Source organism: Musa acuminata, chromosome BXJ1-3, assembly GCF_036884655.1.
Source record: "Musa acuminata AAA Group cultivar baxijiao chromosome BXJ1-3, Cavendish_Baxijiao_AAA, whole genome shotgun sequence".
Classification (NCBI taxonomy): Eukaryota; Viridiplantae; Streptophyta; class Magnoliopsida; order Zingiberales; family Musaceae; genus Musa; species Musa acuminata.
In genome coordinates this window covers 9631544-9658593 of record NC_088329.1, presented here as the reverse complement: position 1 = coordinate 9658593, position 27050 = coordinate 9631544, and the positions used below count along the sequence as shown (strand labels likewise).

The 27050-nt window shown below is 38.4% G+C and overlaps 4 protein-coding genes across 8 annotated transcripts; 1 reads left to right on the top strand and 3 right to left on the bottom strand.

Annotated features, from left to right (window-relative positions):
- Positions 1-1711: 1711 nt before the first annotated feature.
- LOC103978162 (triphosphate tunnel metalloenzyme 3) lies at positions 1712-2693 on the bottom strand. The gene has a single exon (XM_009393865.3). It carries the CDS (start codon positions 2464-2466, stop codon positions 1846-1848), a length of 621 nt encoding a protein of 206 aa, XP_009392140.2. The 5' UTR covers positions 2467-2693; the 3' UTR covers positions 1712-1845.
- A 990-nt stretch (positions 2694-3683) lies between these two features.
- LOC103978161 (pyrophosphate-energized vacuolar membrane proton pump) lies at positions 3684-8386 on the bottom strand. The gene is made up of 8 exons (XM_009393864.3): positions 7998-8386; positions 6219-6793; positions 5602-5981; positions 5422-5508; positions 5003-5333; positions 4344-4754; positions 4203-4262; positions 3684-4104 (listed from the first exon to the last, which is right to left on the bottom strand). The coding sequence occupies exons 1-8, from the start codon at positions 8245-8247 to the stop codon at positions 3898-3900; spliced, it is 2301 nt and encodes a 766-aa protein (XP_009392139.2). The 5' UTR covers positions 8248-8386; the 3' UTR covers positions 3684-3897.
- A 3751-nt stretch (positions 8387-12137) lies between these two features.
- On the bottom strand, positions 12138-17726 carry LOC135622430 (ER membrane protein complex subunit 7 homolog). The gene is made up of 7 exons (XM_065124278.1): positions 17527-17726; positions 17393-17436; positions 15348-15456; positions 13106-13169; positions 12901-13017; positions 12707-12815; positions 12138-12441 (listed from the first exon to the last, which is right to left on the bottom strand). Exons 1-7 carry the CDS (start codon positions 17598-17600, stop codon positions 12377-12379), a joined length of 582 nt encoding a protein of 193 aa, XP_064980350.1. The 5' UTR covers positions 17601-17726; the 3' UTR covers positions 12138-12376.
- Positions 17727-19334: 1608 nt separating this feature from the next.
- LOC103978158 (phosphoenolpyruvate phosphatase) lies at positions 19335-26559 on the top strand. Of its 5 annotated transcripts, none has more exons than XM_065124236.1 (11): positions 19354-19636; positions 19736-19845; positions 20031-20231; positions 22046-22246; positions 22788-22899; positions 23362-23585; positions 23892-24030; positions 24649-24869; positions 25688-25809; positions 25904-26065; positions 26145-26559. In XM_065124236.1, exons 2-11 carry the CDS (start codon positions 19756-19758, stop codon positions 26197-26199), a joined length of 1527 nt encoding a protein of 508 aa, XP_064980308.1. In that variant the 5' UTR covers positions 19354-19636; positions 19736-19755; the 3' UTR covers positions 26200-26559. The 5 variants fall into 5 exon arrangements, with proteins under 5 accessions (XP_064980339.1, XP_009392136.2, XP_064980308.1 ...); XM_065124245.1 differs by having other exon boundaries at positions 19355-19636; positions 19736-19920; XM_018823588.2 differs by having other exon boundaries at positions 19356-19636; positions 19736-19953.
- Positions 26560-27050: the final 491 nt, after the last annotated feature.

Below are 27050 nucleotides of genomic sequence, written 5' to 3'. Positions count from 1 at the left end.
GATTTTTTTGTTTTCTCCACTATGCGAAGTTCTCCTCCGGTGGAGTTTTATAGATCGCCAGGATTTCAGCTTTTCTTTTGATGTTTAATACTATAGATTCGATGTGAAGGGATCAAGCAATGTTGGGATGGTTTCACGTCGTGTCATATCTTTTGCCTGTTTTCGTGTTGCGTTATCCTCCGCTTTTGACTGTTCTGTTGTTCACTGTGCTCATTTCTCTATTTTTTTTTTTTTTTTGGATATCAGGCTTTTGACATTGAATGACAGTGTTATTTGGATCTCATTTGGTGGTATGGATATGTTCTTTTAACATCAGACTAATTGTATACCTGTACATCTCTAAAATCTATGCTCTTCCTATGTCAACATGTCGACAATAATTTGTTGAGCCTAGCTAGGTTTATTTGAAAGTGCATTTTCTATGTTGCTTTTATTATTGATAAATACAGTTTTATTCTGGTAATCTTCCTTAGGCTGTGATGGGTAGTAAGTACATCATCCCACTGGCTTATCTTACAAGTTAGAAGTGGACAAAGACTTGAGCTGATCTAGAATTGGACAAGATCTAAGGGTCTAAAAGTGTAAACTATTGCTATCTTGGGATTAGATTTAAGCATCATGGATGGCTGTGAGATTCAAGCTTAACGAAATTGTCTCATCAGTTGGGATCATGAAACTTTGTACATTGTATTCTTTTTCCTGATAAATAGTCTTAGCTTTCATGGATTAGTTGTGACACTACTACTAAGATCAGGAATGATGATCTTGTTATTCAATGTAGAGTAATCATGTTATTGAATGTAGAGTTTTGGGGTCCCAAATCAAGGCCTTGTAATCTGATCCCGAGGTTTAAACTAGTTAAAGATCTAAGTGTCTTGTAAGCTGATCCCGAGGTTTAAACCAGTGAAAGATCTAATTGGTTGATGCGGGGTTTAGTCCAGTGTTTATACACTTGAGGAACATTTGCTTTCTACCATGATGAGTAAATAAAGTGGGTGGTTTCACTGTTTTTGTGACATATAAATTGAAGGTTTCTTTACTTGATTTTTTTAGTCCATTTATGTGGCCATGTTTTTGACTCTTTTCATTAATCATACGTATTTCTTTTTCTTTAGTATGATTGAAATAGTTGATCATATTATGTACTTAAGTACTTTTCTTTCTCTTTTTCAGCATCAACTCAAAGAGTTTATTTATGCATGGTGTTCTTTCACTTACAGAACTAGAATTACTTGCGAGGATATCGGGGACATAAATCTTGTTAAGTTTAGATCAAAGCCTAGTAATTTGATTCGTAGTTTTTTTTTTATTTAATCTATGTGTTGTGTTTTTGTCATGGAGTTTAAATTTCTTATTAAATAAACTTCTTCTAATTTTAGAAAAAGAAATGCTTGATATGTGAAGGACGAAGCGAAGAGGAGGAGGATGAGGTTGAGGAAGAAGAAGAAATGAGCCCTTGCTTTGGTTCTTGGCTAGGATTGTTTAGGCATATAGTGTTGTGTAGATTTGGTTTGTGGTTAGGCTGATTGGAAAGAGAAATGACTTTACTGCAAACGAACCTAATTTATGGGTGCAATTCAAGATGTAATCCGTAGATTGGATGACTCATCAAATCTATCAAACAAATCTATCATCATCATCAATTCAAGATGTAATCTACACAAGTAAATGTCAAACATTAGAAAACAAGTATGTTTATCGACAGATCATATGAGATCAAGACGAAAACAGAGCACAATCATATTCATATATAATTGTTTGATTGAATTCAACAGAACAAACAATCTAACTCAGTTTTATGGAGTTGATAGATCCAAATACTTGAAAGAAGAAAGAAGAACTCACTCACGGCAGAAGCTTTCCTGCACGGAAAACTGCGAACTTGGATGCCTCCGAGTACGAGTAGGGTATTCCATTCTCCTTCAGGAACCGCTCCAGCAACTCCTTGGCTCTCTCCGGGTCGGTTGTCTCGCATTCCAGCTCGAAACTAGTTCCGAAATCGTATTGTGTCTCATCGAGCTCGAGCGTCAATCCCTCGTTCCACCCATAGACTGCCCTAACGTTCAGGAAGCCACCCAAGCACACGAAAGATGCGACCTTTCCGTCCAACCCGAACTCCTCGAGCACCCTTTTCATGATCCGAGAGGACCCGGCCGCGTCGGCTATCCGCCACGGCTCGGCGGCGCAGGCACGGCCGAGGGACGGGTCGATGTCCTCCTCGTCCTCCTCGACGCGGCTGACGCCGCCGACCAGGCGGGCCTTGGCCTTGAGGGAGACGACGCAGCGGGCGTCGGCGTCGTAGAAGCGGATGCGGAAGACGGCGAAGCGGGAGGAGAGCTCCCCGGCGGCGCCGTCGAAGAAGAGGTTCTCCTGGAGGTGGGTGCGGAGGTGGTGGGGGGCGAGGACGTCCGAGAGGCGACGGTGGGCGGCGGCGTCGGGGAGACGGAGCTTCACCTCGATCTCCATCGGCCTAGGGCTGGTTGAGGCCGATGCGCTCGGCTTTAGCAGCGGGGTCGAGAGGGGAGGGGACGAGGTACTTGAGGAGGGGATTAGGGTTAGGGTTAGGGTGGGGATTGGAGGAGCGTCGGCGAAGCGCTTCTTCGAGTTCTTCTCTGTCCTCCGCTTTCACTTCGACTCTGCTGGGCTTCCTCCTCAGCATCCTCCCTTTCCGGTCTCTTCAGTTTTTAGGGTTGGATGCGATCCACTGCCCACATCATAAACGTCATTTTTGTTTTCATGTTTTGATCTTTTTCAAAACATGAAAACAAAAATGTAAAAATGGTTTCCTGGAAATCATTTTTACATTTGGTTTCACTTTAATTTATGTTTTTCAAAACATAAATTAAGAACAAGGTTACAAAAATCGTATTGTTTACACATTTTGAGTTTTTATTTTTTTAAATAGAGAAAAGCACATTACAAGAAGTGGTTTGAATTCGAGGAATTGCTTACCCACAGAAACACCATAGATAGATAATAATTCAAATGTAATTTGTATGAATACAGATCTATATTTCTGTTGCGCAGTTGATGTGTTAGGAAATATATTTATATTTTTAATGTATTTAAACAAAGAATTCTAGTGAATGTATAGTTGTAAAACACTTTAGTGAATGTATATTGATTGATACAGTGTTGCTTGGTATATAATTATATTTCAAAAATTCATCTAATATTATGTGATAAATTTATCTATTTAATATTTATTTAAAATTAAATAAATAAATACTTATTTATTTAAATAAAATAATTAATTAAAATGTATATAATCTTATTAAAAATTGTATGATCAAATAAATAATAAATAAAAATATAATCTTTAATAATAAATAAATAAAATTACAGGGAGAAAAAAAAAAGAGGAAATGAGGATTAAGATTTTCCTTATATAATAATAACACAGTGACATAAGATATTTTAAAATAATAAAAAATTTCATTAAGATAAATATTGAAATGTTAATGTCATCCTAAAATAACATTTAAGCATTTACAACATCTAAACTAAATACGATTTGACAAAAAAAAATTAAACATCAAAGTGTGCATTAAATTCTTAATACATATTTCAAACACACCTTCAACAACCATGGAACCACAGCAGATTGCAGTTTGTTGCATACTGACAACATTATCAACCCCAGTCGTTCATCAGAATCAGCCACATTTCTTTATGATCGAACAACAGTAAGAAGTTATTGCAATTAATATAGCCAAGGGAAAATTTGATTGTTTTGTTCCAATAGGTATTGAGTTTTCAACGTAACAGCTAAATTTAGAACTGGAAATGAAGTATAACATGGAATGGGATGAAGAAGACAACAAAAACGACCTGAATGAAGAAGAGAAGAGTAGTTTCTAGTGAAAGTAGACGGCTCGCATTTTGCTTATTTGCATTCTAAAGGTACTTGAAGAGGAGGCCTCCATGAGTGGCGAAGAATGGAGCAAACACAAGCGATTCGACGGCCATGAGCTTGATGAGGATGTTGAGAGACGGTCCGGATGTGTCCTTGAGTGGGTCACCGATGGTGTCACCAATCACGGCGGCCTTGTGGGGATCTGATCCCTTTGGACCGAGGGACCTGGCATGCTCTGAAGCTCCAGCCTGATCAAGAAGATGGTAGCTTTAGATTGCAGCACTTAAAGCTTGAACTATTCTCAACCAATTCCCCAAGTTAAGGAACACATACAAAGACATTTTACCTCAATATATTTCTTGGCGTTGTCCCATGCACCACCAGTATTTGATGCGGAGATGGCGATCTGTCCACCATATACTATGAATTCAGGTTCATGCAACAGATGAAGCTAGATGATAATAATACGAGAGATCTCTCTACTAACCTGGACTCCAGAAACAAGAGAGCCTGCAAGGACTCCTGAGAGAGTTTCAACGCCAAAAAGTGTGCCGACAATGAGCGGAGTAAGCATGACCAAAGCACCAGGAGGAATCATCTCCCTGATGGAGGCATCAGTTGAGATCTTGACACAGTTTGCATAGTCTGGTTTAGCACTTCCCTCCATGAGGCCAGGGATGCTGTTGAACTGCCTACGGACTTCTTCAACCATCTTAAGGGCTGCACTACCAACGCTCTTCATTGTCATGGCTGAGAACCAGTAGGGAAGCATAGCACCAACGAGGAGCCCAATGAAAACTTTGGGTGTGAGGACATCCACAGTTGAAATTGCAGATCGACTCACAAAGGCACCAAAAAGTGCAAGGGACACCAAGGCAGCTGAACCGATAGCGAAACCCTGAAAGATAGAAGCATGTGAATCAAGTGACCTAGAAATACAATAGGGTAGAAGGCAGGAAAACTGGAAGCAAAGGTTATTGCTATGGATGATGGGGGACATAGAGACTACATTATTTGAGTACTCAAGCAGGCAATCAACAAGATCAAATCAAGAATGAAAGAAACATTGAAAATTCCAGTCAACCATGCAGAAGAATGATAGAAACATGGAGGAAGAGAACGAATAAGCAACAATAAGTTGTTTACCTTCCCGATTGCAGCAGTGGTGTTGCCTGCAGCATCCAAAGCGTCGGTCCTCTCACGAATTCTATGGCTCATCCCAGCCATCTCTGCAATACCTCCAGCATTGTCACTGATAGGCCCATATGCATCGATTGCAAGTCCAGTAGCAATGGTGCTCAACATTCCAAGAGCGGCAACTGCAATACCATACATTGCAGCAAAACTAAAACTAACAAAGATGCTGACAGCAATAGCAAAGATGGGAATGATGACGGATTTGTATCCCAAAGCAAGCCCGAAGATAACATTGGTAGCAGCTCCAGTTCTACATGAATCAGCAACATCTTGCACAGGGCTGAAAAACAAAGAAGATTAAAGGAAATAGGTTAACAAATGAAGAAGAAACTATCTGGGAACAGACTGTGATGAAGATCATGTAATACCTGTATGCATTGCTTGTGTAGTACTCCGTGACAAACCCTATCACCAGACCAGCCCACAAACCAATTGCGACACAGAAGAATAGCTCCCTAGAATTCCAGCTCAGAGAAATAAGATACACCTAATATTCATGTAACTTATTAAAAAAAAAAAAAAGAAGTCTCAAATGGAATGTAGCTTACCAGTTCTTCACAGTCTTCTGGACACCAAAATTAAAGATGGTAAAGCTGGATGGGAGCGCTATCCAACTGACAATTGCAACTCCCACAGTCATCAGAACAGTGGAGATTATAAGCTGATTCTTTAAAGCAGGTTCAATCTCCTTCACAGCTTTTATCTCGAAGAAGTCAGTGGCAAAAAGAGTAGTAAACAGACAAACAATAATACCCATGGAACTAATCAGCAGGGGATAGAACATTGCAGTCAATTCATGGTTAATTCCAAAGGAAGATATTGAAGCAACAACAAGGGCTGCACAGGAAGACTCAGCATATGAGCCAAAGAGATCAGATCCCATTCCAGCAATATCCCCAACATTATCACCAACATTGTCAGCAATAACCTGTAAATAAGAAGTAGGAACATTTTTACTAGGATATATAGCAATTGGTAACAGTTGTAATGTCTTTAACAAGGAGCACCAGACTTGGTACTAGCATGGATGCATTAAAGGAATAACATGATTGAACTACAAGACATTCTGACTTCTCCAAGAAGCACGATATCAGTATGATAAAATAAGATGCTGTTAAAACTAAGAAAACAACATTAATTAAAGAATTTTAGGTCAGATTCTTACAGCTGGATTCCTAGGGTCATCCTCAGGAATGTTCCTCTCAACCTTTCCGACAAGATCAGCCCCAACATCTGCAGCTTTGGTGTAGATGCCACCACCAACCCTCCCAAAGAGAGCCATGGAAGACCCACCAAGGCCATAACCGGTAATAGCCTCAAAAAGACCTTCCCAGTCATCGCCATAATACAACTTGAATAAGTTTATTGAAATGTAAAGCACCAGAAGCCCATTAGCAGCAAGCAAAAAGCCCATCACTGCACCCGACCGGAATGCAGTGATGAAAGCCTTTCCAACACCCTTTCTTGCCTCCAGAGTTGTCCTTGCATTCGCATATGTTGCAATCTTCATACCAAGAAAACCAGAAACCACAGAGGTGAAAGCACCGAGCAAGAAAGACAAAGTGCTAAAAATGGCATTGGCAAGGACTGGCTTGCAAATTTTGTCCTTGCTGTACGTGCAGGGTTGGCTCTTTGTGCTGAAGCCCTCAACGGAGCCAAGGAAGAGGAAGATCAGGATTGCAAAAACAGCCATGAAGACTCCAACATATTGATATTCCGTGACAAGGAAAGAAGTAGCTCCTGTTCAAAAAAAGAATAGAAACCACATGTTAGATAATTGTCTCTTAACTTTAGTAAACCATCCTGGTTGACAATGAGACAGGGAAACATTTTCCAAGCTAAAGATACGTTTTGGATCTATGCTAAAAGAATGTTATTTGATTTAGACAGTTTTGTAGCATTACAGATTGTAGTCTTGTAATTGCCAATTTAGCACAGAAGTAAACAGAACGAATGCCATGTCATAAGCAGACTTCTACTCATATCAAGACATGCAAATGTACACGGGAAACATAACAGTGGATCTGGCACATCAGTTCAGGTCAGATTGTAAGAGAGAAAATTTTACTATCCACTACAAAATCAGTTTAAGAAAAACAATTGAATTCCACCCTCTGTGGTTTTCAATGACCAATTCAAGGGTAATGGAGTCAAACTTCTATTGCAGATCAATTTGGGTGGAAAGCGCCACACCACATCCAAGGTTAGGAATTTCATTTTATAGGAGTTTCTATGTTCATGGTAGCGATTTTGCGACATATAACTTAACATTAATTTAAACAAGATCAATCGGTCAAGTTCTATTGTAGTAAGCATGACATGCAAGATTTAAGGTTACTAAAGAAACTACCTCCTTAATCACTTGTTCTAAACCAAGAACAGAACAAAAGGAAAAGACTAGTGGACCACATGTCGCGGACCATCATATATCAGACTTTTTAAAGAGTAACACAATTCCAAAAAAATCTAATCACACAATAATATCATCTAAAAATCCAATGGAACAACCAAAAATAGGGGGGGACAGAAATTTTGTGCATCCCAAGCAAATCAAAATTCAAATCCAGGAATTCCTTGGGCTTATCAGAACTCTACGAGCGAGCTCAGCCACCAAGATCCGAGAGGAATCATTGTAATAGTGACCCTAAACCACCACAAAGAAAACGACAAACTTAAATCTTGTTTATAGAATTTGCAGATCTACGACGGAGAATACTTCTGCACAATAAACTCCATTACAATCACGGCGAATTCAAACACTTGGAACTATATCTAGAAGAAAAAAACCAGATCCATTACAGGGCGAAGAAACAAGCACTGCGATCTAGTTACGGAGCTTCCTTCCGCAACACAATCAAAACAATCACGTCGAGCTCGAACACTAAGCCAGCGGATCTACGGAAAAAACAGAAGGACAAGGACGAGATCTAGTCGTAACGCTCACCTTCCGAAATGGCGCTCTGGATCTCAGCGCACTTGACGACCACGTTGTGATTGTTAAGCCCTTCCTCCTCCTCGATCAAGTAGTCGGAGTAACCGTTCTTGTTGTTTCCGGCCCCGGATGACTCCCGCTCGGGCGATAGCTTCACCTTCGAGACCAGGAGCCACTGCACCAGGGCGAACGCGATCCCAACGACGGCGGTCGCCGGGATCAGGATCTCGGTGAGAAGATCGGGGAGGATCGTCGCCCCCATTGCCGGATCTGATATAAGCCGGTCGTTGGCGGCACTCCACCGCCCAAGAATCACGGAACCGGAGGGATCGAACTCGAGTGATTCGAAGAGTTAGAGAGCTTCCCCTGCTCGCGTGCAACTCCGACAGGGCCGGGGATGGGGGCGTCGTATATATACACGAGGCCGAGGAGAGAGAAGGGTTTGGCTATAGCCGGAATGGGGCAGCGAATCGGAGCACGTCAGCGTGGATGTTCTCGCGGAACAATTGACGCGAGGAATGACTCTTCCAACGTCGACGACCTGGCCCGCCCACCAACCTTCCTTCTCATGCGATACAGAGCGGGCCCCACGGTGGGGTCCACTCAAGAAAAGAAAAAAATTGTTACGCTGACAAAATTGGGTAACTTTCGTGTTTATCTCGCGTTAATTAAATTTTAACACCGACAACCCTCGAAACCTTTATAATTGCACATGTCATGTTGATCAGCAATTAGCAGTCTCACGGTTTGCTTTCAGTCCACGATTTCTAATCTTTGCAAGGGTGTATTTGCAAAACCTCCGTCATCAAGATCGCGAAACGCGAGGGATCGAAGGCGAGCGATCCGTTGATCTGCGGTTCCAAATCTAACATTAGCCGTCGCATTCAAAACGGACGGTGGAGAAGGCCTCACTTAGCTGCATCAAAACCTTACACCCAACCAACTAGCCAAATGTAGACGAGAAACGGATGAATCGGGGTGACGTGCGGCGGCTGCGTCTGTACGATCGCGTGCTCGCTCTTCGCGGGAAGGATAAATAGAATATCCGTCCAGAACCAACAAAGATACCCGACCAAGTACGCCACCGATAGAGGATCGGGGCCCACGTAGACGGAAGCAACGGCGAGACGCGGGTGCCGTCGAGTCGGGTGAGCGTAGTTCTGTCCCCTGTTTTTGGCAGGTCCCGCTCGACCACAGCTGGCGCCGTTGGAGAGTTCGGCATTCGCGCTGGAGGGATAAATAATTATTAGATTAATGCAAATAATTTTGGTGATTTTTCGTCAATTCAAAATGCAAACAATATTTAATGCTCAAATATAATATTTATAGTTTATCCGTCGAAAGCGTATCCGATCAAACGCATTTCTATGCTTTGAACGATGGTAATGTCAACATTGTGAACTCATTCAAGGCGACCAAATCATGCGTCACATGTGGTTCGATCAATATGACAACCTCAATTAAATTAAGTGATGTGATCTTTTGCTTGCGAAGTGGGAACACATTAGATTTGCATGATACAAAGATGACTATCTTAAGGCACTCTACTCTAATTGGTATTTTAATTAACCATGTGCCACATGTTCATCATTTGTTATGTGCTTCCTCCATTTGCATAGGGAGAAAGAGACGGGCATTACATGTGATGTGTACCGAATTGGTCTCCTTCTTTCTACTCATCTTTTTGATCAAGTCAATCTACCTTCCTCTTGTGAATGCATATGACATTATCTTGAATTCAGAAACACGAAAAATAAATTTAATGTAATGGGAAATTTCATGCCTTGGATGTCATGCATGCGTGAATCATTTGGAGGAAGCAACTCAAAAGGTAATGCGATGATGATAATGGAGGCGATATCTACCAACTTTCTTGTGGAGATGAAACCAATAATTAATGCGTTAAGTGTCTTTAAAGAGAAAACCTCTTTCCACTAATGTGATATTTGCATGGAAAGGACGAAACTATAAATATAAATAAAGAATTGAGTCTATCTCTTAAAGCATGTGATGATGCTTATAATTTGTATGCAAGCTTGTTCGATTATACAATTGAACATATGTGAATGATTTTTATTTATTTTGGCTCATGTGAACTCATCATGTGAGATGACCCGAGAAAGTAGTGATAGAAAGAAGACACAAATAATTGTGTTGTGTATTGGTCTTTGTCTCCTCCTCTTCACCTTAGGGAAGTATGTGATATAATACAACACAAGTATTGCAAATCGTTCCCACCCACCGACATCCTCTAGTGAGGCCTCAAATATATATATTGTATGAGGATTATTAGATGATAGTTAGTTCATGTGATTTCTTTTTGTAATTTGAGATGATAGAATTTTAAATACCTATAATCGGTCGAGTTAGATTTGACCATTTTTATTGAGAAATATTCTTTATATCGAGAAGAAGTTTTGTTTTATTTATGTATTTATTACTATTATTATTATTATTATTCTAAATTAAAGTTTAATGTATTTATATACTATTCTCGAATCTAAAAATTTTACATATGCATTTTCATCGTTAATCTCATCACCTAACTATCATTTGGTTGTTAGTCGAAACTTTAGATGACATTAATATCGTCTAAAAACCATATTACGATTATAAGAGAATTAAGAATTTAAGTACAAATATATAATTTTTAAGAAGAAGAAGAGAGAGTGTATATATAATTGATTGGTGAGTGCAATGGAGGAGAGAGATGAGATGTTGCTATCGAGTGATCTAATAACAGCTCGTAGGTTTCTGTCGTTTGATGTGTGACAAGCATCCGACCCTATTATTATTATTATTTGTTTTTCTAGGTGGCATAAAAATGCCTTTTTTTTTTCTTTTATTACTTCATTATGCCAATGGCATATTATTTATAGGATTCCGAGTTCTTCGCAATCATAAGAACAACAATACGATTGGGTCTTCTTTGTTTTATTATAGTCAAACCAGCTGTACTATAGAAGCAAAATGAGATTGAAATATAAGATTCTGCAGTACAGTCTTTAGATTTCAGTTTACATGTCAATTAAAGGACATCACATCAAAAATGAAATTAAACTGGATGATGATTGTTGATTTTATGCTTTGAATTATATATATATATATATATAGTTGATTTTATAAAAATAGAATTGACACAAATTTATGTGGGAGATTCTCTTGAATTGAATATATGCACAATAATTGTTGATGTGGGAGATGATGACTCCATGAAGAACATTGCCAAGGTTTGGGGTGATACTGTTCTTTCCTCCTCCTTTTTTTGTACACTGTACTTTACATTTAGCTAGTAATGAGAGTTTGGTGACCTCTCACCTCCCATGCATGCTGGCTTGACAATGGAGGATGGCCAATCATGGGGGCTGCCAAGCTTCATGTGGTTGGGTTGGGTGCTCAGTTTCCACCCCAATCGATCTAGTAGTCCTTTCACCATCATGACAAGGTTCATGCACATGTTGTACACCAACCTTGAGGTGGCCTTTAACCTAGAGGCTTCTTCTTCCCATACCTCCATTTCTCCCACATGTGAGAGATAGATAGCACAAGGGAAGCTTTCATCTTGTGACCAAACTTTGTCAAGATATAATGTTCCTAATTTTTGTATTGGGAACTCAAAAATTAGTCATATTTAGAAAAACACAAATTCCATCATCTTATGTTGTTGTGCCTTGGTTCAACCAAAATCCAGTAAGGTCCAACATGGAACACAAGATCTATAAAAAGCAAAAAAGGAAGAAGGCATATAGGTTAGGCTAACCTGGTAAGTTGTAACCCCCACCATATTCCAATGTGGCTTGGCTTGCTGGATCAATCATACAAAGTACATTTTGCATAAGAAACCATTTTTCCATGGTATTCTTCCAGATACACAAGTAGGGCACACAACAGGGTCCCATGGGGTCATGCCTCAAGTGATTCCTATCTCAATACATTAACACCATTCAATTTTTTTGGTAAGTCAACCATGACAACAACTGGAGAATTCTTGGGGGCACTAAACAATTGACCATCACAAGCAATTTCATTTTCTGTCTTTCAGTCAACTTGATGAACTAATTTGTCAGCTGATAATGGATAGAATGATCGGACCGTAATGGAAAGAGCAGAAGAAATGCTACTGTCATGAATGATCAAGAGAAAGACAACAGCTGTGGGGAGAGAATCAAATTTGCAGCAGTTCATCATTGCAGCCCACATGGAACATAACTAATGAAGGTACCATCATCATGTGTGTACGAGGACACAACAGAATTACACAAGTGACAATTCATAATCTGAGTTTGACAAAAGCATTTGGTTCTAAGCCTCACAAAAAATTCTTCCATGACGCTTGGCTGCCGATTCATCATCGTTGTTATCCACTTATGGCAGATGCTATATTCTTCATCCTAACTGCTCCTAGGCAAAAAATTAGTCCTCATTTCCTCTTGTGCCCGCCTTATTTCTTCGGGATCTGATGCAAAGACAAAAATGAAGTTAGACAACATTTAACTAAAATCAAGTAATCGAATAATTTGGTAAAAGTGAATAACATGATGGTGGACTATAAGAGCAAATAACATCAAATACTTCGGTAAGATCAAGAACATGTGTGTGGGAAAAAAAAAGGTTTTAAGAGTTTAATGGCTCACAATTTGTTCACAAAAAGAACAAAATACAGTTGGAACTCTTAGTTAGAAGCATCATGGAGGAGATAAATTGCATGAATAATATGTTACCCATATTCTCCACCAGTTTAGGCATGACGAAAATAACTAACAGCATGAAACCCATCATCAAGCCCATAGGACTTTTCAAAAATGACATTATCGAAAAAGGTTCCCTAATCTGCAAAACAATGATGGGCACATTAGTATAAGTTCAAAAATAATGCACGAGAGACGTATAGCTTGTAAGTACAACCTTAGCTCACCTCATAATACTGCTCTTCTCTTAAAGGCTCTAAAATCAGCTCATGCAAAGCCTTCCTATTTTCGGTCAATGCTGCCTGGATCTTACCAGGGAATCTGGCACTAATATCAACACGAACCTAGAGACATAACAAGAGAAAGTAAGATCTAAATCTCCATCAGATCCTAGGAAAAATGAAAAGAGTAGGGAAGGAGAAGAAAGCTTACCGGTGAAAAGAAATAACCTAATGCAGCCACTTCAATCAAATGAGTCCCAGCAGGCACATTGTGACTTACAGATTAAGGAGAAGCACAGATGAGCACCATCTTCGGAAAATTTTCACATCTCACGTAAAATATTGATAGGAGAATCATAAATGGGAAGCAGTAAGATGCAAGATACGTCGTTACTCAGTAAAATGATCCCCAAATAACAGTATAGAAATGTAAGGAGTTGCAAATAGGCATATCTCTTGGCTCTGGTAGGAACTTTATCATGGTAACTATAACAAAAGCAAAATGACCACGCTTTTTCGTGCTTGGGTTTGTATCATGCAAAGGATTGTGCAATTGCTATGAATTATCCAACCAAAACCACATCATAGATAATCTGAAGCAAATTCCCAATGTCTTGCTTAGATATCCTTGACATCCTACTTACTGTCTGGTGTTTGCTTCTTCCAGTTTCTCATCTAACAAATTCAGATATGTCAAGAGTTGTAAGGAACTAAGGTACTGCATATATTATAAACAAAAAATTCAAGGAGAAAGGCTATAAAAGCTTCTCACATTGAGGAACATGGAGATCTTGCATTATTGAGCACCATCTGGAGCCCACAGTCAATCCTGCTCATTGCATTCTTCCACATGTTTTAAACCTTAATGATGTCAACCGAGTAGCTAATCCAAGTCCGTCAGATAAGTGCTAACCAATAGAATCTACCTTCTACATACTCTTTAGAGACTCCATTTGACACCTAAATTCAAATGGTCTTTCCATTGTTAATGCTGTAGAAGGCGTTATTTGGCTTCAACACCTGTATAACATGAGTAACATGCTTATAACTTGCTAGGTTATATGACAGGCTGAAAGACTACCACATCTACCCACTGTATGATTCCTCCACAAGGCAGACGCATTGCACCTTAGAACATTTAATAATCTGATCATATTATGTTATTATAAAGTGCTCTAACCAACCTCTACACATACTTCAGAAGGAGACCTCTTTATTCATCCTGATCAAATGCGTGTTCTCTCTTTATGCAAGCTTTGTAATTCATCTGTCATCTTAAGGGAGTTTTGAAAATTTTATTTCAAATCGAGATACAAGCTAGTCAATTTCCTAGTCTCCAACAGAACATGATTTATTTGACCATGCAGCCTGTTAATCTAGACAACTCACTCGAATCTCACTTTATCTTTCCCAAAATGGAATCAACATTTTCATCATATATTTAACAAGATTGGCTAAAAATGCCCGATTTTAAGCTAAAGCTCAAGAAAAAATTCAGATATTGACTTACCATTTTTAATCAACTATTAGGCAAAAAAGTATTCACCCTGAGAACAACTTTAGTGTCATTGCCCTCATTCATGATAACCTTTTCAGCAAGCGTGCTCCAAGAAGTACTCAATCTGTCTTTCACATGGAAAGACCATGTGCTTGAAGGGATGCATTATGCAAAGTGTTGATAGTACATAAAGACATCTTTCAGCAAAACTAGATGTATTTACTATTCTCATGAATATCATAGGACTTTGTACACATGTAGAATTGTAAGAAATGCAGTCCTCTATGCTACAATGTTAGTCATCTTCTCATAAGATCTCTGTCAACCAGATACAGAGGTAAGTCAACAAGATGAATCATTTGAACATGAGTTCTCAAATCCCATTAGAAATTTTAAACTACTTCTGTGACCAAAGTGGATACATTTATTACCTCATACCATTTACTAATTTCTTTCATTCGTTCAAGTTGCTCCCTTCCTGTATATCATGTCATCTTCAACCAAACATAATAGCCACAAAAATCACAGCATAAGATGTCAGATAAATATTGAGTGAAGAATCTAGACTTCAAAAATTAAAAATAAATTAACATACATAGAACTGTATCATGTGCGGATGTGATTATTTGTCCATATCTATATTCGATTATATTGTAAAGTTGTTACGTAATATGCCTGATGAGTCAATCTAACATAAAATTTCTATGCACTTTAACATTTTATTTTCATAAAAAATAAAAGGATAAAAAAATTAAATAGTAATTCAAATTAATTGAGTATTAGATCTACTGTAAGATATGCAGCTTGTGGATATTGCTGGAGAAAAAGAATTACAAAAGGAACTACACTTACAAAAATGTCTATCTCAAAACATTAATGAAGCAACATGTACAGAAACTTTTTAGTCAAAGGAAATAAGAAAAACCAGCAAAAAGAAAAAAGTTTGATAGGATACAATGTGAAATAACCATCCGCTCTAACAAATGTGACATTCTGACCACCATTGAGTATGATTTTGGCATTTAAAAGTTTTGAAGAAGCACCAAAACCCTTGGATGTCATACCTATCAATTCAATCTACTGGTTAGTTTCATATTAAATATAGGAGAAGAAAACAATTGAGCATAATATTTTTTTAATATACAAGAACCATGAAAAGAATCAAGAATGTGGGAACTAATTAGCTCTATGCACAGCAATGAAATGTCAAATAAAACGGGCAGACCAAGTACACAAGATCTGTGGATAGTCAATTTAGTATACACAGTCTTACCTTTATATTCAGCAAGGTTGTTTTCATAACAGTGAAATGTCAAATGCAGAAACAAAATAAAAAAGGTATCTACCAACGTTAAAGTTTGAAATACATACTACTTAAGGTTGCTTTATCTTTCTTTTATAGACTCTCAGTAAGCACTTTTCTGCTGAAGTCTTGTGGTATCTGTCACCAAACATTTCATTTCAAAATGATACATATTAATCATTATAAAATAGATCTTCTTAAAGCCCATGTTTCATATTAAAAGAAAAAAGTTTTTCAATTATACATTTTTATTTAAGACTGCATAATACATTGTGGACATAAAATTTAGCCTATTACTCAAAATAACATAGTATTGATTATTCGACTTTTTAACATTATCTAAATAACTTTATATGAGAAGTTTCCATAGAAAGACACAACAGTTCTTCAAGACCAGAAGAGAGCACTTATATAGCTGTACATCACAAGCTTTAAGTGCCCCAGTCCAGCTGGGCACCGTCATGATAAATTAAGCCAGTGTCGGTCATGTTTCTCTGCATATACCTGGTTTTATGTTTGGCCATGGGAGGCACCATATATCACTGTATTGTGTTGAGCCATATGATGCGACACTTCATGCTATGATACATAGCACCTTAATCCATGATACAATGTACAATTGAACTTTCATAATGATCTTAACTAGATATGCATTCCAACAGGCAAAAGGCTAAATCAATTTAAATGATTTGATACTACTAAACAATAAAATGGCACTGCAGAAGGATCATCTAATGATCTGCTAAGTCTATAGTGAAGAAGTATCATTTGGAACTAGCATCCTATCAATTTGGTTTGACATTCGATATATCATGCTTAATTACTTTCTGAAGTGGTGAGTAGTCATGCAGTCAGAGCATAAACTCTGAAACCAAGTTTAGTTTAAAGTTCAGAATCTCATTAATGAGTTCAACTAGGTTCTAGAGATTTCTTTTGTTTTCTTAGATGCAGATCTCCTTTAGTTGATGTCAATTTAATATTAAAAGTATCATGTTTGGTTGGGGATTAGGCTAATATAGGAATCCTTCCCTTTGGTCACCTATGTTTTGGTTGTCTGCCATATCATTTTCTTTTACTTATAATCCTAAAAGATTGAATATCTTACTAAAGAGCTCGTGGTGGAAACTTCTAAGAAGGAGATTAGTTGATTAACTTTACATCCTCTTTAAGCCATAGGGTAATTCTAGTCACACAACACAGATCAAGCCTGTCTCTAGTTAGGGAAGGGTATAATGGTTTTCAAAAGAAGAGGGGGAAGGAGGTTATACATAAATTTCAGTAGAAGATAAACTTCCATTCTACATAGGTCGTATTTTCACATCTTTTCTCTCTACATATGTCTACCATCTTCAACTTCAGTTATCAGATTTAATCTGTGTTTCAAATAGCATCCCGAACTAATATAAATCGAGCATCTAAAAAATATACTTCAAACATATGATCGGAATCACCAAATACATCAGATGCAGTAAACCAACTGCAACAACATAATTACCCAAACACTAGATTGCTTCCACAAGATTTGATCTTTATATCCCAGCATCACATAACAACACGTCGCAATCTACTTATGGCCGTAAATTAACATGCTTTAACGGTACATATCACCTCACGAGATTAAGTCACGCAGGAGAAATTTAATGAATATTAATACGAGGAAGAGGCAAGAAATTATGAAGAAAACATATTGATTTCACCTTCTACCTTCACGCGACCCGTGATCGCGTACCCATCGCCAGAGCTGAGGCATCCATCATAGAAAACGTAAACAACAATATCTTTCTATGCTCTCGATTTGCGGATTAAACAAGAAAGGTTTCCAGAAGGATACCTGGAAGGAGCGGCAAGGGAAGAAGGAAGGAAGTTTGAGACTAAAACAAGGAAAAGAAGAAGAGCAAGCTTCATCGAGGAGACGACGACGATGAGGCTTGCCGCGGATCTCTTCACTGCCGTTCGCGGCCGAATCAGGAGATGTTGCGCGACGACTCTCCGGGTTCCCTCGCGATCGATTCGAGTCCCAAATACGCCTCTCTCTCTCTCTCTCTCTCGTGCGCGACACGTGATAATTTCCCACGTGTAGCTTTTTGCGTATGCATCCCTTTGAACATTCGTATTTATGACAATCTTCCTATAGAGTTAACCCGCAAAGCATACCATGTTTGGTTGCGTCCTCTTTCCGCTGATAGCGAGCCTTTGGGTAACCTTGGGTTAATTTGTGGGTCTATCCAAATCCAACTCGAGCCAAATCTTGAACCGAACCTACATTGCCCTCACAACTAAACCTAACCCCGTCGAATCGAAACGAAACGAGTCTTGACCCAGATTGGACCAAACCATCTCGAACTCGACTCGGACTTGACCCAAGCCCAATTCTGCCCCAAATTTAAACCCTAATTCCAAATGCAGTTTGTTTTGTTTGAGTCCTGGAGTCCACCTCGCGACTGAGTTCTGATAAGGCATGTTTTGCCCCACGGACACATCATAGCTGATGCCACATGCCACGTCAAAACTTGCACCACACGCCACGTCAAAACTCTCACCCCAGGACACTGTTCGACATGCCTGGTCCCGACAATCCCGAGATGACAACGCCCCGCACACCAAACCGAAATTCGTACTAATATCGTGTTGTATCCACCGCGCCAATCCACGTACGGTCGACTCTCTCATGCCAGTATAAAGACCTCTATCTCAACCTCCAAAAAGGAGGAGAAAAAAAACACAATACCACCCATAACTGACTTGCTCGTCGGAGGGGTCAAAGTCGAGAATCACCCAACAAAGGCCTTTTTTATAGGGAAGCGATCACCTATGAGCCACGAGCACCTTGGCCAGAAAATCGTCATCCAACGAACGAGGACTTGCTGTCATCTATTCCGGGAACGGAGAGACGCAGCTCGACACAAACGGTGCTCGAACCAAGAAACGCCGACCAACACCCTATCGCGAGGGCCCGACCTACCTCATCGTCCAACTCAACTGACAGAGAACTTCCAACATCGACCCGTGGACCTAGTCGTGCTGACTCACCAACCACGACCCCTTTGTTTCACTAATGAGTTCTTCAATCAATTTTGAGATAGGTCTTGTATGAAAAATAAGAAAATAATACTTGTCTTTTAGTGAAAGATCATGACAATATTTTAATCAGCTTGATGGATGTCTTAATCAGCTCGATGCCGTGGCAGGACGTCTGTTGCGGCGTAACGGTCTCCGAGGTGGTTCGGTGTTTGCGTGACACGAAAGTTTGGCGGAAACCATCTGATCACCGCAGTATGACTACCGTCGGTCAGCTTAAAAACTATGCACGGAGAATTCTATCGAACTGTTGCATCGACTGCCCTCCCGAATATGCAATTATACATTCCTTTATCCTCTATTCGAGAGGAATATTCTACTTAGAATATATCATCCAACCTACATGAAGTTATTTCGCACAACAGAAATAATTTTTTGGACGCAAGAAATCCTGAAAATGGAATTCATCGCATGTCGTGCACTGCCGGAGTTATCCTCACCGGAGAGTGACCGGATCGAACCCAGATCAAAGGAAACAGCAACAGCAAGAGCCAACGGCTTCCATCAGTGTCGCGCCACTTGCATTACCAAAATGCCCCAAGACTGTCATGGCCCTCGCGTCTGCTCGTTCGAAGAAACAAGACAGCCACGCATGGAATATCATCAAGAATGCGGAGGACGGGTGACTATCCTACCCTGGAATCTAATTTCTCCAGAATATTCCGCCCCCAAACCCCCAACCCAAATAATTGAGAACCGGGGAAGAAGCTCCTCGTTCACTCCGCCCCCCGGATTCTTGATCCCATCCCGCTCTCGCCGTTACCCAAGCCGGTGGATGGCGGCGATCTCGGCCGCAGTTGTCGCCCGTTTGGTGCTCTGATCCTCTCTCTCCTCCTTCCTATTCTTGCCTCGGATCTGTGCGCGTAAGTATTTCTGGCTCCTCTTTGATCTTTTAAGGATTGGTTCTCTTTGGATCTTCCTGTTCTTGTTCTCGATTATGACCCGGTGCAAGATGGTACTAGGTTTTTGTTTCCGGAGAAATATGATTAGGTTTTGCGTTTTTGGGTGTGATCTGGGGGAGTTTATGGGCGCGGGATCGAACTCGTCACCATTCCTGAACCAGATCAGCAGGGTTCGTGGCTTCTCGGGGAGTTCTTGTTTTTGGGAACCCTAGCAAGGATCATGTTCTTTGCATGTGGAGATGATGGTTTGATTTGTTGCAGTCGTAATTACTAGGAACGTCAGTACTTGTAATTCTTGATGCAAAAGCTGCTTGTTCTCAGTAAAGACGGCTAATACGGATTCTCATGTTTTCAGGTTGAAGTCCGAGGCAATTTATTGAAGAATATGGGTCTTTGTACCTGGCTACTCTTCATATATCTTATTCTTATATGCTTTGTGGATGATGTCCTTTCCGGCCGTACAAGTTCTTTTATGCGGTCTGAATGGCCTTCTACTGATATCCCTCTAGATAGTGAAGCGTTTGTAGTTCCAGGAGGTTATAATACTCCACAGCAGGTACGCCGATTATGTTTCGGGGAAGCACTTAGGGTTGGATGGATCACATAAAATAAATTTCTTAATATTAGTCAACACCTAATCAATTTAGTCACCTGTGTTCCGTAAGTTGTCTTGTGCACATATTATGTCTCAACTTGTAACTTCTGTCTAGCTTAATCTTTTAATACCGTGACTGACTTTTTGTTGTAAGGTCTTCTGACCCCTTCCTTTTGTTGTATCTTCAGTATGGCAAATAGTGTTATTCTTTTGAGTATCAAAATGCTATGCTAGGCTTCTCCAGAAAGCATAACATGACACCGTTTAGCCACCTTGTCAGAATTATGGTTTGAATTTTTTTTTCTTTTAAGTGTATTTTCTTCATAATTATTTAATGTAGTACATCAAATTGAAATCCAAATCCATATATATTTTAAATTTCTTTAAATGAAAAATCACTGTTTAGTCTGTGTGGTCCCTAATAATTCAACTTAGAAGATACCTGATAGAAGGCCGAACCTGATTTTTGTTGATTTTAATTGATTGGTTATCGTGCTTTTTCTATAACACTGCTTGCTATAGCCATTGCTTTATTAGAGCTTTATTTGGAGGAAAACTTAAGGTATGCCTTCACTCATTCATATTATATCCTTCTTGCTTGATTTTGATAAAGAAACACAAGCCCCCGGATTTGGATGTCTTACCTGGACCTTCAATTCCTATGCCTTAGATGCTTTTGCATCTTTAGACAAAGATTAAGATATGGTCATGAATAAACTTGCATGGCTGACGGTTTGGTGTTATCCGTGTTCATGTGCTATTTGATGCTATTCTTTCTTTTTCCCCATACCTTTTTAAAATATTGCTGCGTGGCAAAACTTTTTATGACGAGTTACCACTTATAGCATTTGTAAGTTTATCTTTCTCCTGTGGTGGACTATCAAAAATGGATTAGTTAATTAGTTACTGAGTTAACTGATTCTTAATCATTTACCTGTCGACATGTCTTACTTGGCCTATATACATTGCTTCAGCCATTGTTTTTGACATTCAGAGTTTTGTGCTTTAAAGATGATCCTTGTATAAGACACTTTCAAGGGTAGAAGCATAGGATTCAAGACTATTTGCAACTTTTTGATCTCATGTTTATCCAGGTGTAACAAAAATATTCTAGTAAAATTTGCCAGAATCAGATTCCTAGTAAGTATCAAAGTTGAGATAAGGAGAGTAGGCATAGCAGTGCAAAATATGGTTACGGAAGCCTGTTGTTATCTGCTTCAAGGGAGACACATGGGGATGCATGTGGAGGCCCTAGGTTGTTTCTCAAACCTAAGGATTATGGGCGTCCATTGTCTGTAATGAAGCTTTGTCTAATTCTAGGTTCTCTGATGAAATTATTGTCTTAGTTCAATTGAATAATTGCAAAATTATGTTTAAATTGAAATTATGCCTTTATCCTCTCTTGGTGGTGATGTATGAAACGCACAGATGTTAGTAGTGTTTGCCTAACATGCACCTAATCCAACTTGGTCTTTCGTTTAATTCCCTTTCCAAGATCTTCATCATTGAGGACCATAACAACAAGAAGCCATAATGTTCCAGATATTTGAGATCGGTTACATAGATCTATTGTTGCCATTGAGCTTTGTAAATATGTCAAGGACTAACAGATATAATGTATATGATAGTTCAAGCATCAGGTTGCATGCAGTTGATATGTTGAATATGCAATTTGCAAATACGTTTAACTAAAATGCAAGCTTGATTTGCTGAATTGCCAAAATCTTGAGTTTCATAAACTATTTCTTATTTTGTCTGAGTTGAATTGTGTTCAGGTCCATATTACTCAAGGAGACTATGATGGAAAAGCTGTGATAATCTCTTGGGTCACAGAGTCTGAAACTGGGACTAGTGAAGTTTTATATGGGACAGAGGAGCATAAATATGAACAGATAGCCCAAGGGACGACAACAAACTATACATTTTACAATTATAAATCTGGATTTATTCATCACTGCCTTGTGGATGGACTGAAGGTACTGATATATCATGTTGAAATATGATAAAATATTTAGTGACTGAGATTATGAAATTCACAAAGATGTACATATAATTTATGACATATAGTCAACATTCTAAGTGCTGGTTTTAGATTTATATGTAGAAGTAAGAGGTACATGATTGCTTAGAACTGGGAATACTAACTTTTTAAATGATTTTTCATTACATTTTATTACAGCATATATTCAAAGAATGGTATGCACAAATTGAGGATATCAGCTATTATGGTTCTCTTTAAATTTCATTATGACTATGTTCTTTAACCTATGGAAATCAACTGGCCCTAATGTCAACAAGGATATCTTTTCTGAGGCCTAAATTGGAAATCAATTTTCTTGGATAATTTTAAGACCAAAATTATGTCATGTTTTAGGACATGCTGCACTTAGATATGTTAGATTCAATATCATAGTATATTTCTGATGAGTTTTTTGAAATGATAGTACTATAGAACCAAAAATAGATGAATTTTGGTTCTGTATGGAAACTGACACTGCTGTGGATTTTCATTTGTAGTACAACACAAAATATCACTACAAAATTGGAACAGGTGCCTCTGCTCGAGAATTCTGGTTCCAGACTCCTCCTGAGATTGATCCAGATGTTCCATACGTATTTGGCATTATAGGTAGGTTATTTTTTCACTATGTTATCCTATCTATCTTCATAAGGGTTCAGTTTGTACCTTCAGGTGTGAAAGAATCTAGTCTTGTTGGACATGTATTCGAGATGAATTGTCTTAAAGTGAGCAACATTCTAATTAGACCTTTTCATGGTACAATTATTCTATTAGGAGGTCTGTTAATGAATACATTTAAAATTAGGATTCTTTGCTGATGTTTTTACTATTTAGTATTTACTACAAATGTCCATGAGGCACCTTGGTTTACTTTATACAATTGGCATTACTTGCATACCTTAATGTTCTTCGACTCCTCTGAACTGCCAAAATTATTAGATAATTCAAATAATTGACAAAGGCTTTTTTACCTTTCACATTAAACTATGATTCCATTACTTGTGGAGTTATATAGATATATACAGCTTAATATTCTGGAGTGATTATTTATGTATTATTCTTTACCACCAGGTGATTTGGGGCAAACATTTAATTCACTTTCCACTCTAGAGCATTATATGGAAACTGGTGGTCAGACTGTCTTATTTGTTGGAGATCTCTCTTATGCTGATAGATATGAATATAATGATGGTGTTCGTTGGGATTCATGGGGTCGCCTTGTAGAAAAGAGCGCTGCATATCAACCATGGATTTGGACTGCTGGAAATCACGAAATAGAGTACAGACCTGATTTGGTAACTTATTATATTCTTAGACACTTCCAATCAACTAAGATCTCTCCTGTGCTTGTGTTTGTGTATTATTATCAAGATCTTCCACCAGGTTCTTGGTATGTTGGAGCATTTTGTTAAAGATATCATGACAAACTGATGCAAGAGTTGCTCTATTATTATTATGTAGTGAAAGTTTCCAAGATCAATTTTTTTTGGCTTTTTCAGTAAATATAAAAATATTGTTATAAATTGAAATGTTTTAGAAAGGATTAATTACTTAAAGACTTTTGACTTTCACACTGGTTTTTTTTTTCTTCATGTAACCAGGGAGAAATTTCTACTTTCAAACCTTATCTGCACAGATATGTGACACCTTATGTGTCCTCCAAAAGCAGTTCTCCCCTTTGGTATGCTGTTAGGCGTGCATCTGCTCATATTATCGTGCTTTCAAGTTATTCTCCATTTGGTATGTCTAACTTGTTTCTCTTTACATGCATCGTTTATTGTCAGGGCAAGAACTTGCAGTTTTTAAATTTTGTAGATAAAATTAATGGTAGATCAGAAATAATTAACCCATTGCCAGGCATGAGAAGTCATGTTCATGTTATCAATAATAACTTTAGGGTTATTTGCCTCTGTGGATGTATTAACCATTCATATTCACTTGCACAATTTATGATGGCAATAAATTTTTTGTTGCATAATATTATTACAGGAAGTTCTTTACACAGGCTTTCTACTTGTTTTGATATCTCAACAAGTCTTTTATATCTTTATTTCTCACTCATTTTTGTATTCAAGTTTGCCTATTAGTAGTGATAAATTATTCCTTGGTACTGTCTAGAGAAGTGCTCCTGATCTTTTGTTGCATTTTCATTTAACAGACCATGCAGTTAATGAGTTTCATATTACTGTGTAATGTCTTTTCTAAAAATGTTGTATCTGAATCACTTAGATTATCTCAATGTCAGATCATTTTATAGTTAAGAGCTTCACCTTTCTAATGTCTCTTAATTTTGTTTAGTTATTTCTTGAAAGTGAATTCTTATGGAGTTTTGGTCCTTTATATGTGACCTTTAATCAGTTAAATATACTCCTCAATGGTTTTGGCTGCGAGAAGAGCTGAAGAGAGTCAACAGAGAAAAAACACCATGGCTGATTGTTCTTATGCACGTCCCATTGTACAATAGTAATGAAGCACATTATATGGAGGGTGAGGCCATGCGCGATGTCTTTGAGAGTTGGTTCGTGCATTATAAAGTTGATATTGTGTTTGCAGGCCATGTGCATGCCTACGAGAGATCGGTACTTTCTTTTTCCACATCTGTGGCTGGATGATCACTACATGCATGTATTTGATGTAATTGCCTTGGACTGTCCAAATTAGTTGATGATAGTTACCTGCTGTCCTTGTGTTGTTTTTTCTTTTCTTTTGCACTAAGGAAGAGAGTGATGTTTTTTTTTTTGAGGGTTTAACCACATAGTAATGTTTCTCCTTAAGATGGTTTTGATGGCTATCTTCATGAACTAGGATCGGTCAGCATCTTATAAAATGATGTTTCTTGGCATTTGATTTGCAGATAGTGCAATTTTTTTATACATGTGGTGGTTATTTTCCATTATAATCATCAAACTTCTTCTGCATGCTTGAGTATCTAATTGCAGATATGCTCACAACTTCAATGCACGTGAATAATAGACAGTGTTTTCCAGTTGTACCGAATTATTGTTTCTGTCATGTAGTATGATTTATGCATGTATAGTTGGCTATCAACTACCTGAATCCCTTGATTTGGTTACTCTCATAAAATTGTTAAATTTACAATATGTTATTGCTTGCTGAATGTGTATTTTCGAACTTACATCTCTTGGTTCTGTCAAACTTAATGCCATCTGTTTAGTCTTCCTAAACTAGAACGTTATGCTTGTGAAGATTGAAAATATGGAGGTATCTGGTTCTTTATAAGTTTAGTGTTCTCTAGACTACCCTAGTTGAAAATACTATGTTATTTATTTGTTGTACCTATTGACATTGTTTGCTAGTTGTTACTCGTTTTGTTCTAAATTTCTATTTCTTGTTTCTTTCTGTGGATATACACTAATCATATTCTGATTGATTGTAGTATCGTGTTTCGAATATGAACTACAACATAACATCTGGTAGCCGTCATCCTGTTCCTGACAAATCAGCTCCTGTTTACATAATTGTTGGTGATGGAGGAAATCAGGAAGGTCTTGCTGTAAGGTCGGAAAAGAATGTTGGACAAAGAATTCTATAATGTTTTTTTCCATATTAGCTGTAATGATTTTAACATGTTCTGCATGTCCTAATTTTATAGGTTTTCTGACCTGCAACCTGACTACTCTGCATTCCGGGAGGCGAGTTATGGGCATTCGACATTGGAATTGAAGAATAGAACGCATGCATTTTACCATTGGAACAGAAACAACGATGGAAAACATGTACTGACAGACCATATTGTATTTCGCAACCAGTACTGGTGGGTGCATTTGGGTACTCGGTTAGTATTGCATTTTCTGCCAGTTACCAACTAATGCCAGGAAATATGTGTTTTGCAGGGCAAGCAATACGAGGAGGAGAAGACTGAAAAAGCACAGGAAGTTTCCAAGTTGAACCAGCTTCATTGCCAAATACGGAGACAGCTTCAACGTGCTGGCATGATTTGCTTTGCGGCGGGGGAAGCCAACAAGTCTTTTGCTGTATACATAGTCAATAGCTCAACCAAAATGATGGGCGGGAGTGTTATGTTGACCATAAAAGGAAGAAGAGAGGATCCAAACTGCCCTCAGAACAAGCGAGTAGCATATTTATAATGTTTATGCGGGTGGTTGTTGCTTTTCCTTATTTTTTTACTTTTATTGGTGCATGGTTCGACTGTGGTCAATTCTCTACGTGTTGGCTAATTTACAAGCACCAAAGTGATGTATCATCTCAGATTGGAAAGAAAACTGATGTTCAATTTTTTTCTTCAAACGGACCACAGCCAAGCTATAAATTATAGTCCAACTGTACAGTATTGATATATTCAGTGATAAATAGATCTACGTCATCCCGAGACCAAGACCTTGCTATAAATGGGACAGTAGTATTCAAATCTGCACGGGTAAAGGCCAACATATTTAAAAAATATATATAAAAAAAGACTGTCATTAATGCTCGACATTGCCATCAGAGTATGTGTTTTGATGTCAATAACTAGTAGATTCGATTTATTTCGATTGGGTAGGATTAAGATTTGAAACCTTGATCACAACAAATGGATCTGCCATTCCTAATACATCCATCCATTGCAGGCAAGTCGACCGGCAGAGATGACTGCCACACCACAGGAAGCGGATTCGGTCTCGGTTCCTTTCCAGGAAACCGAAAAAAAAAAACAAAGGGACACAAACCTAGAGAACTTTTGATCAGCAAAAGGATTAGAGAACTGGTTGTTCATCCCAAAAGGACAATACATTGAAAAC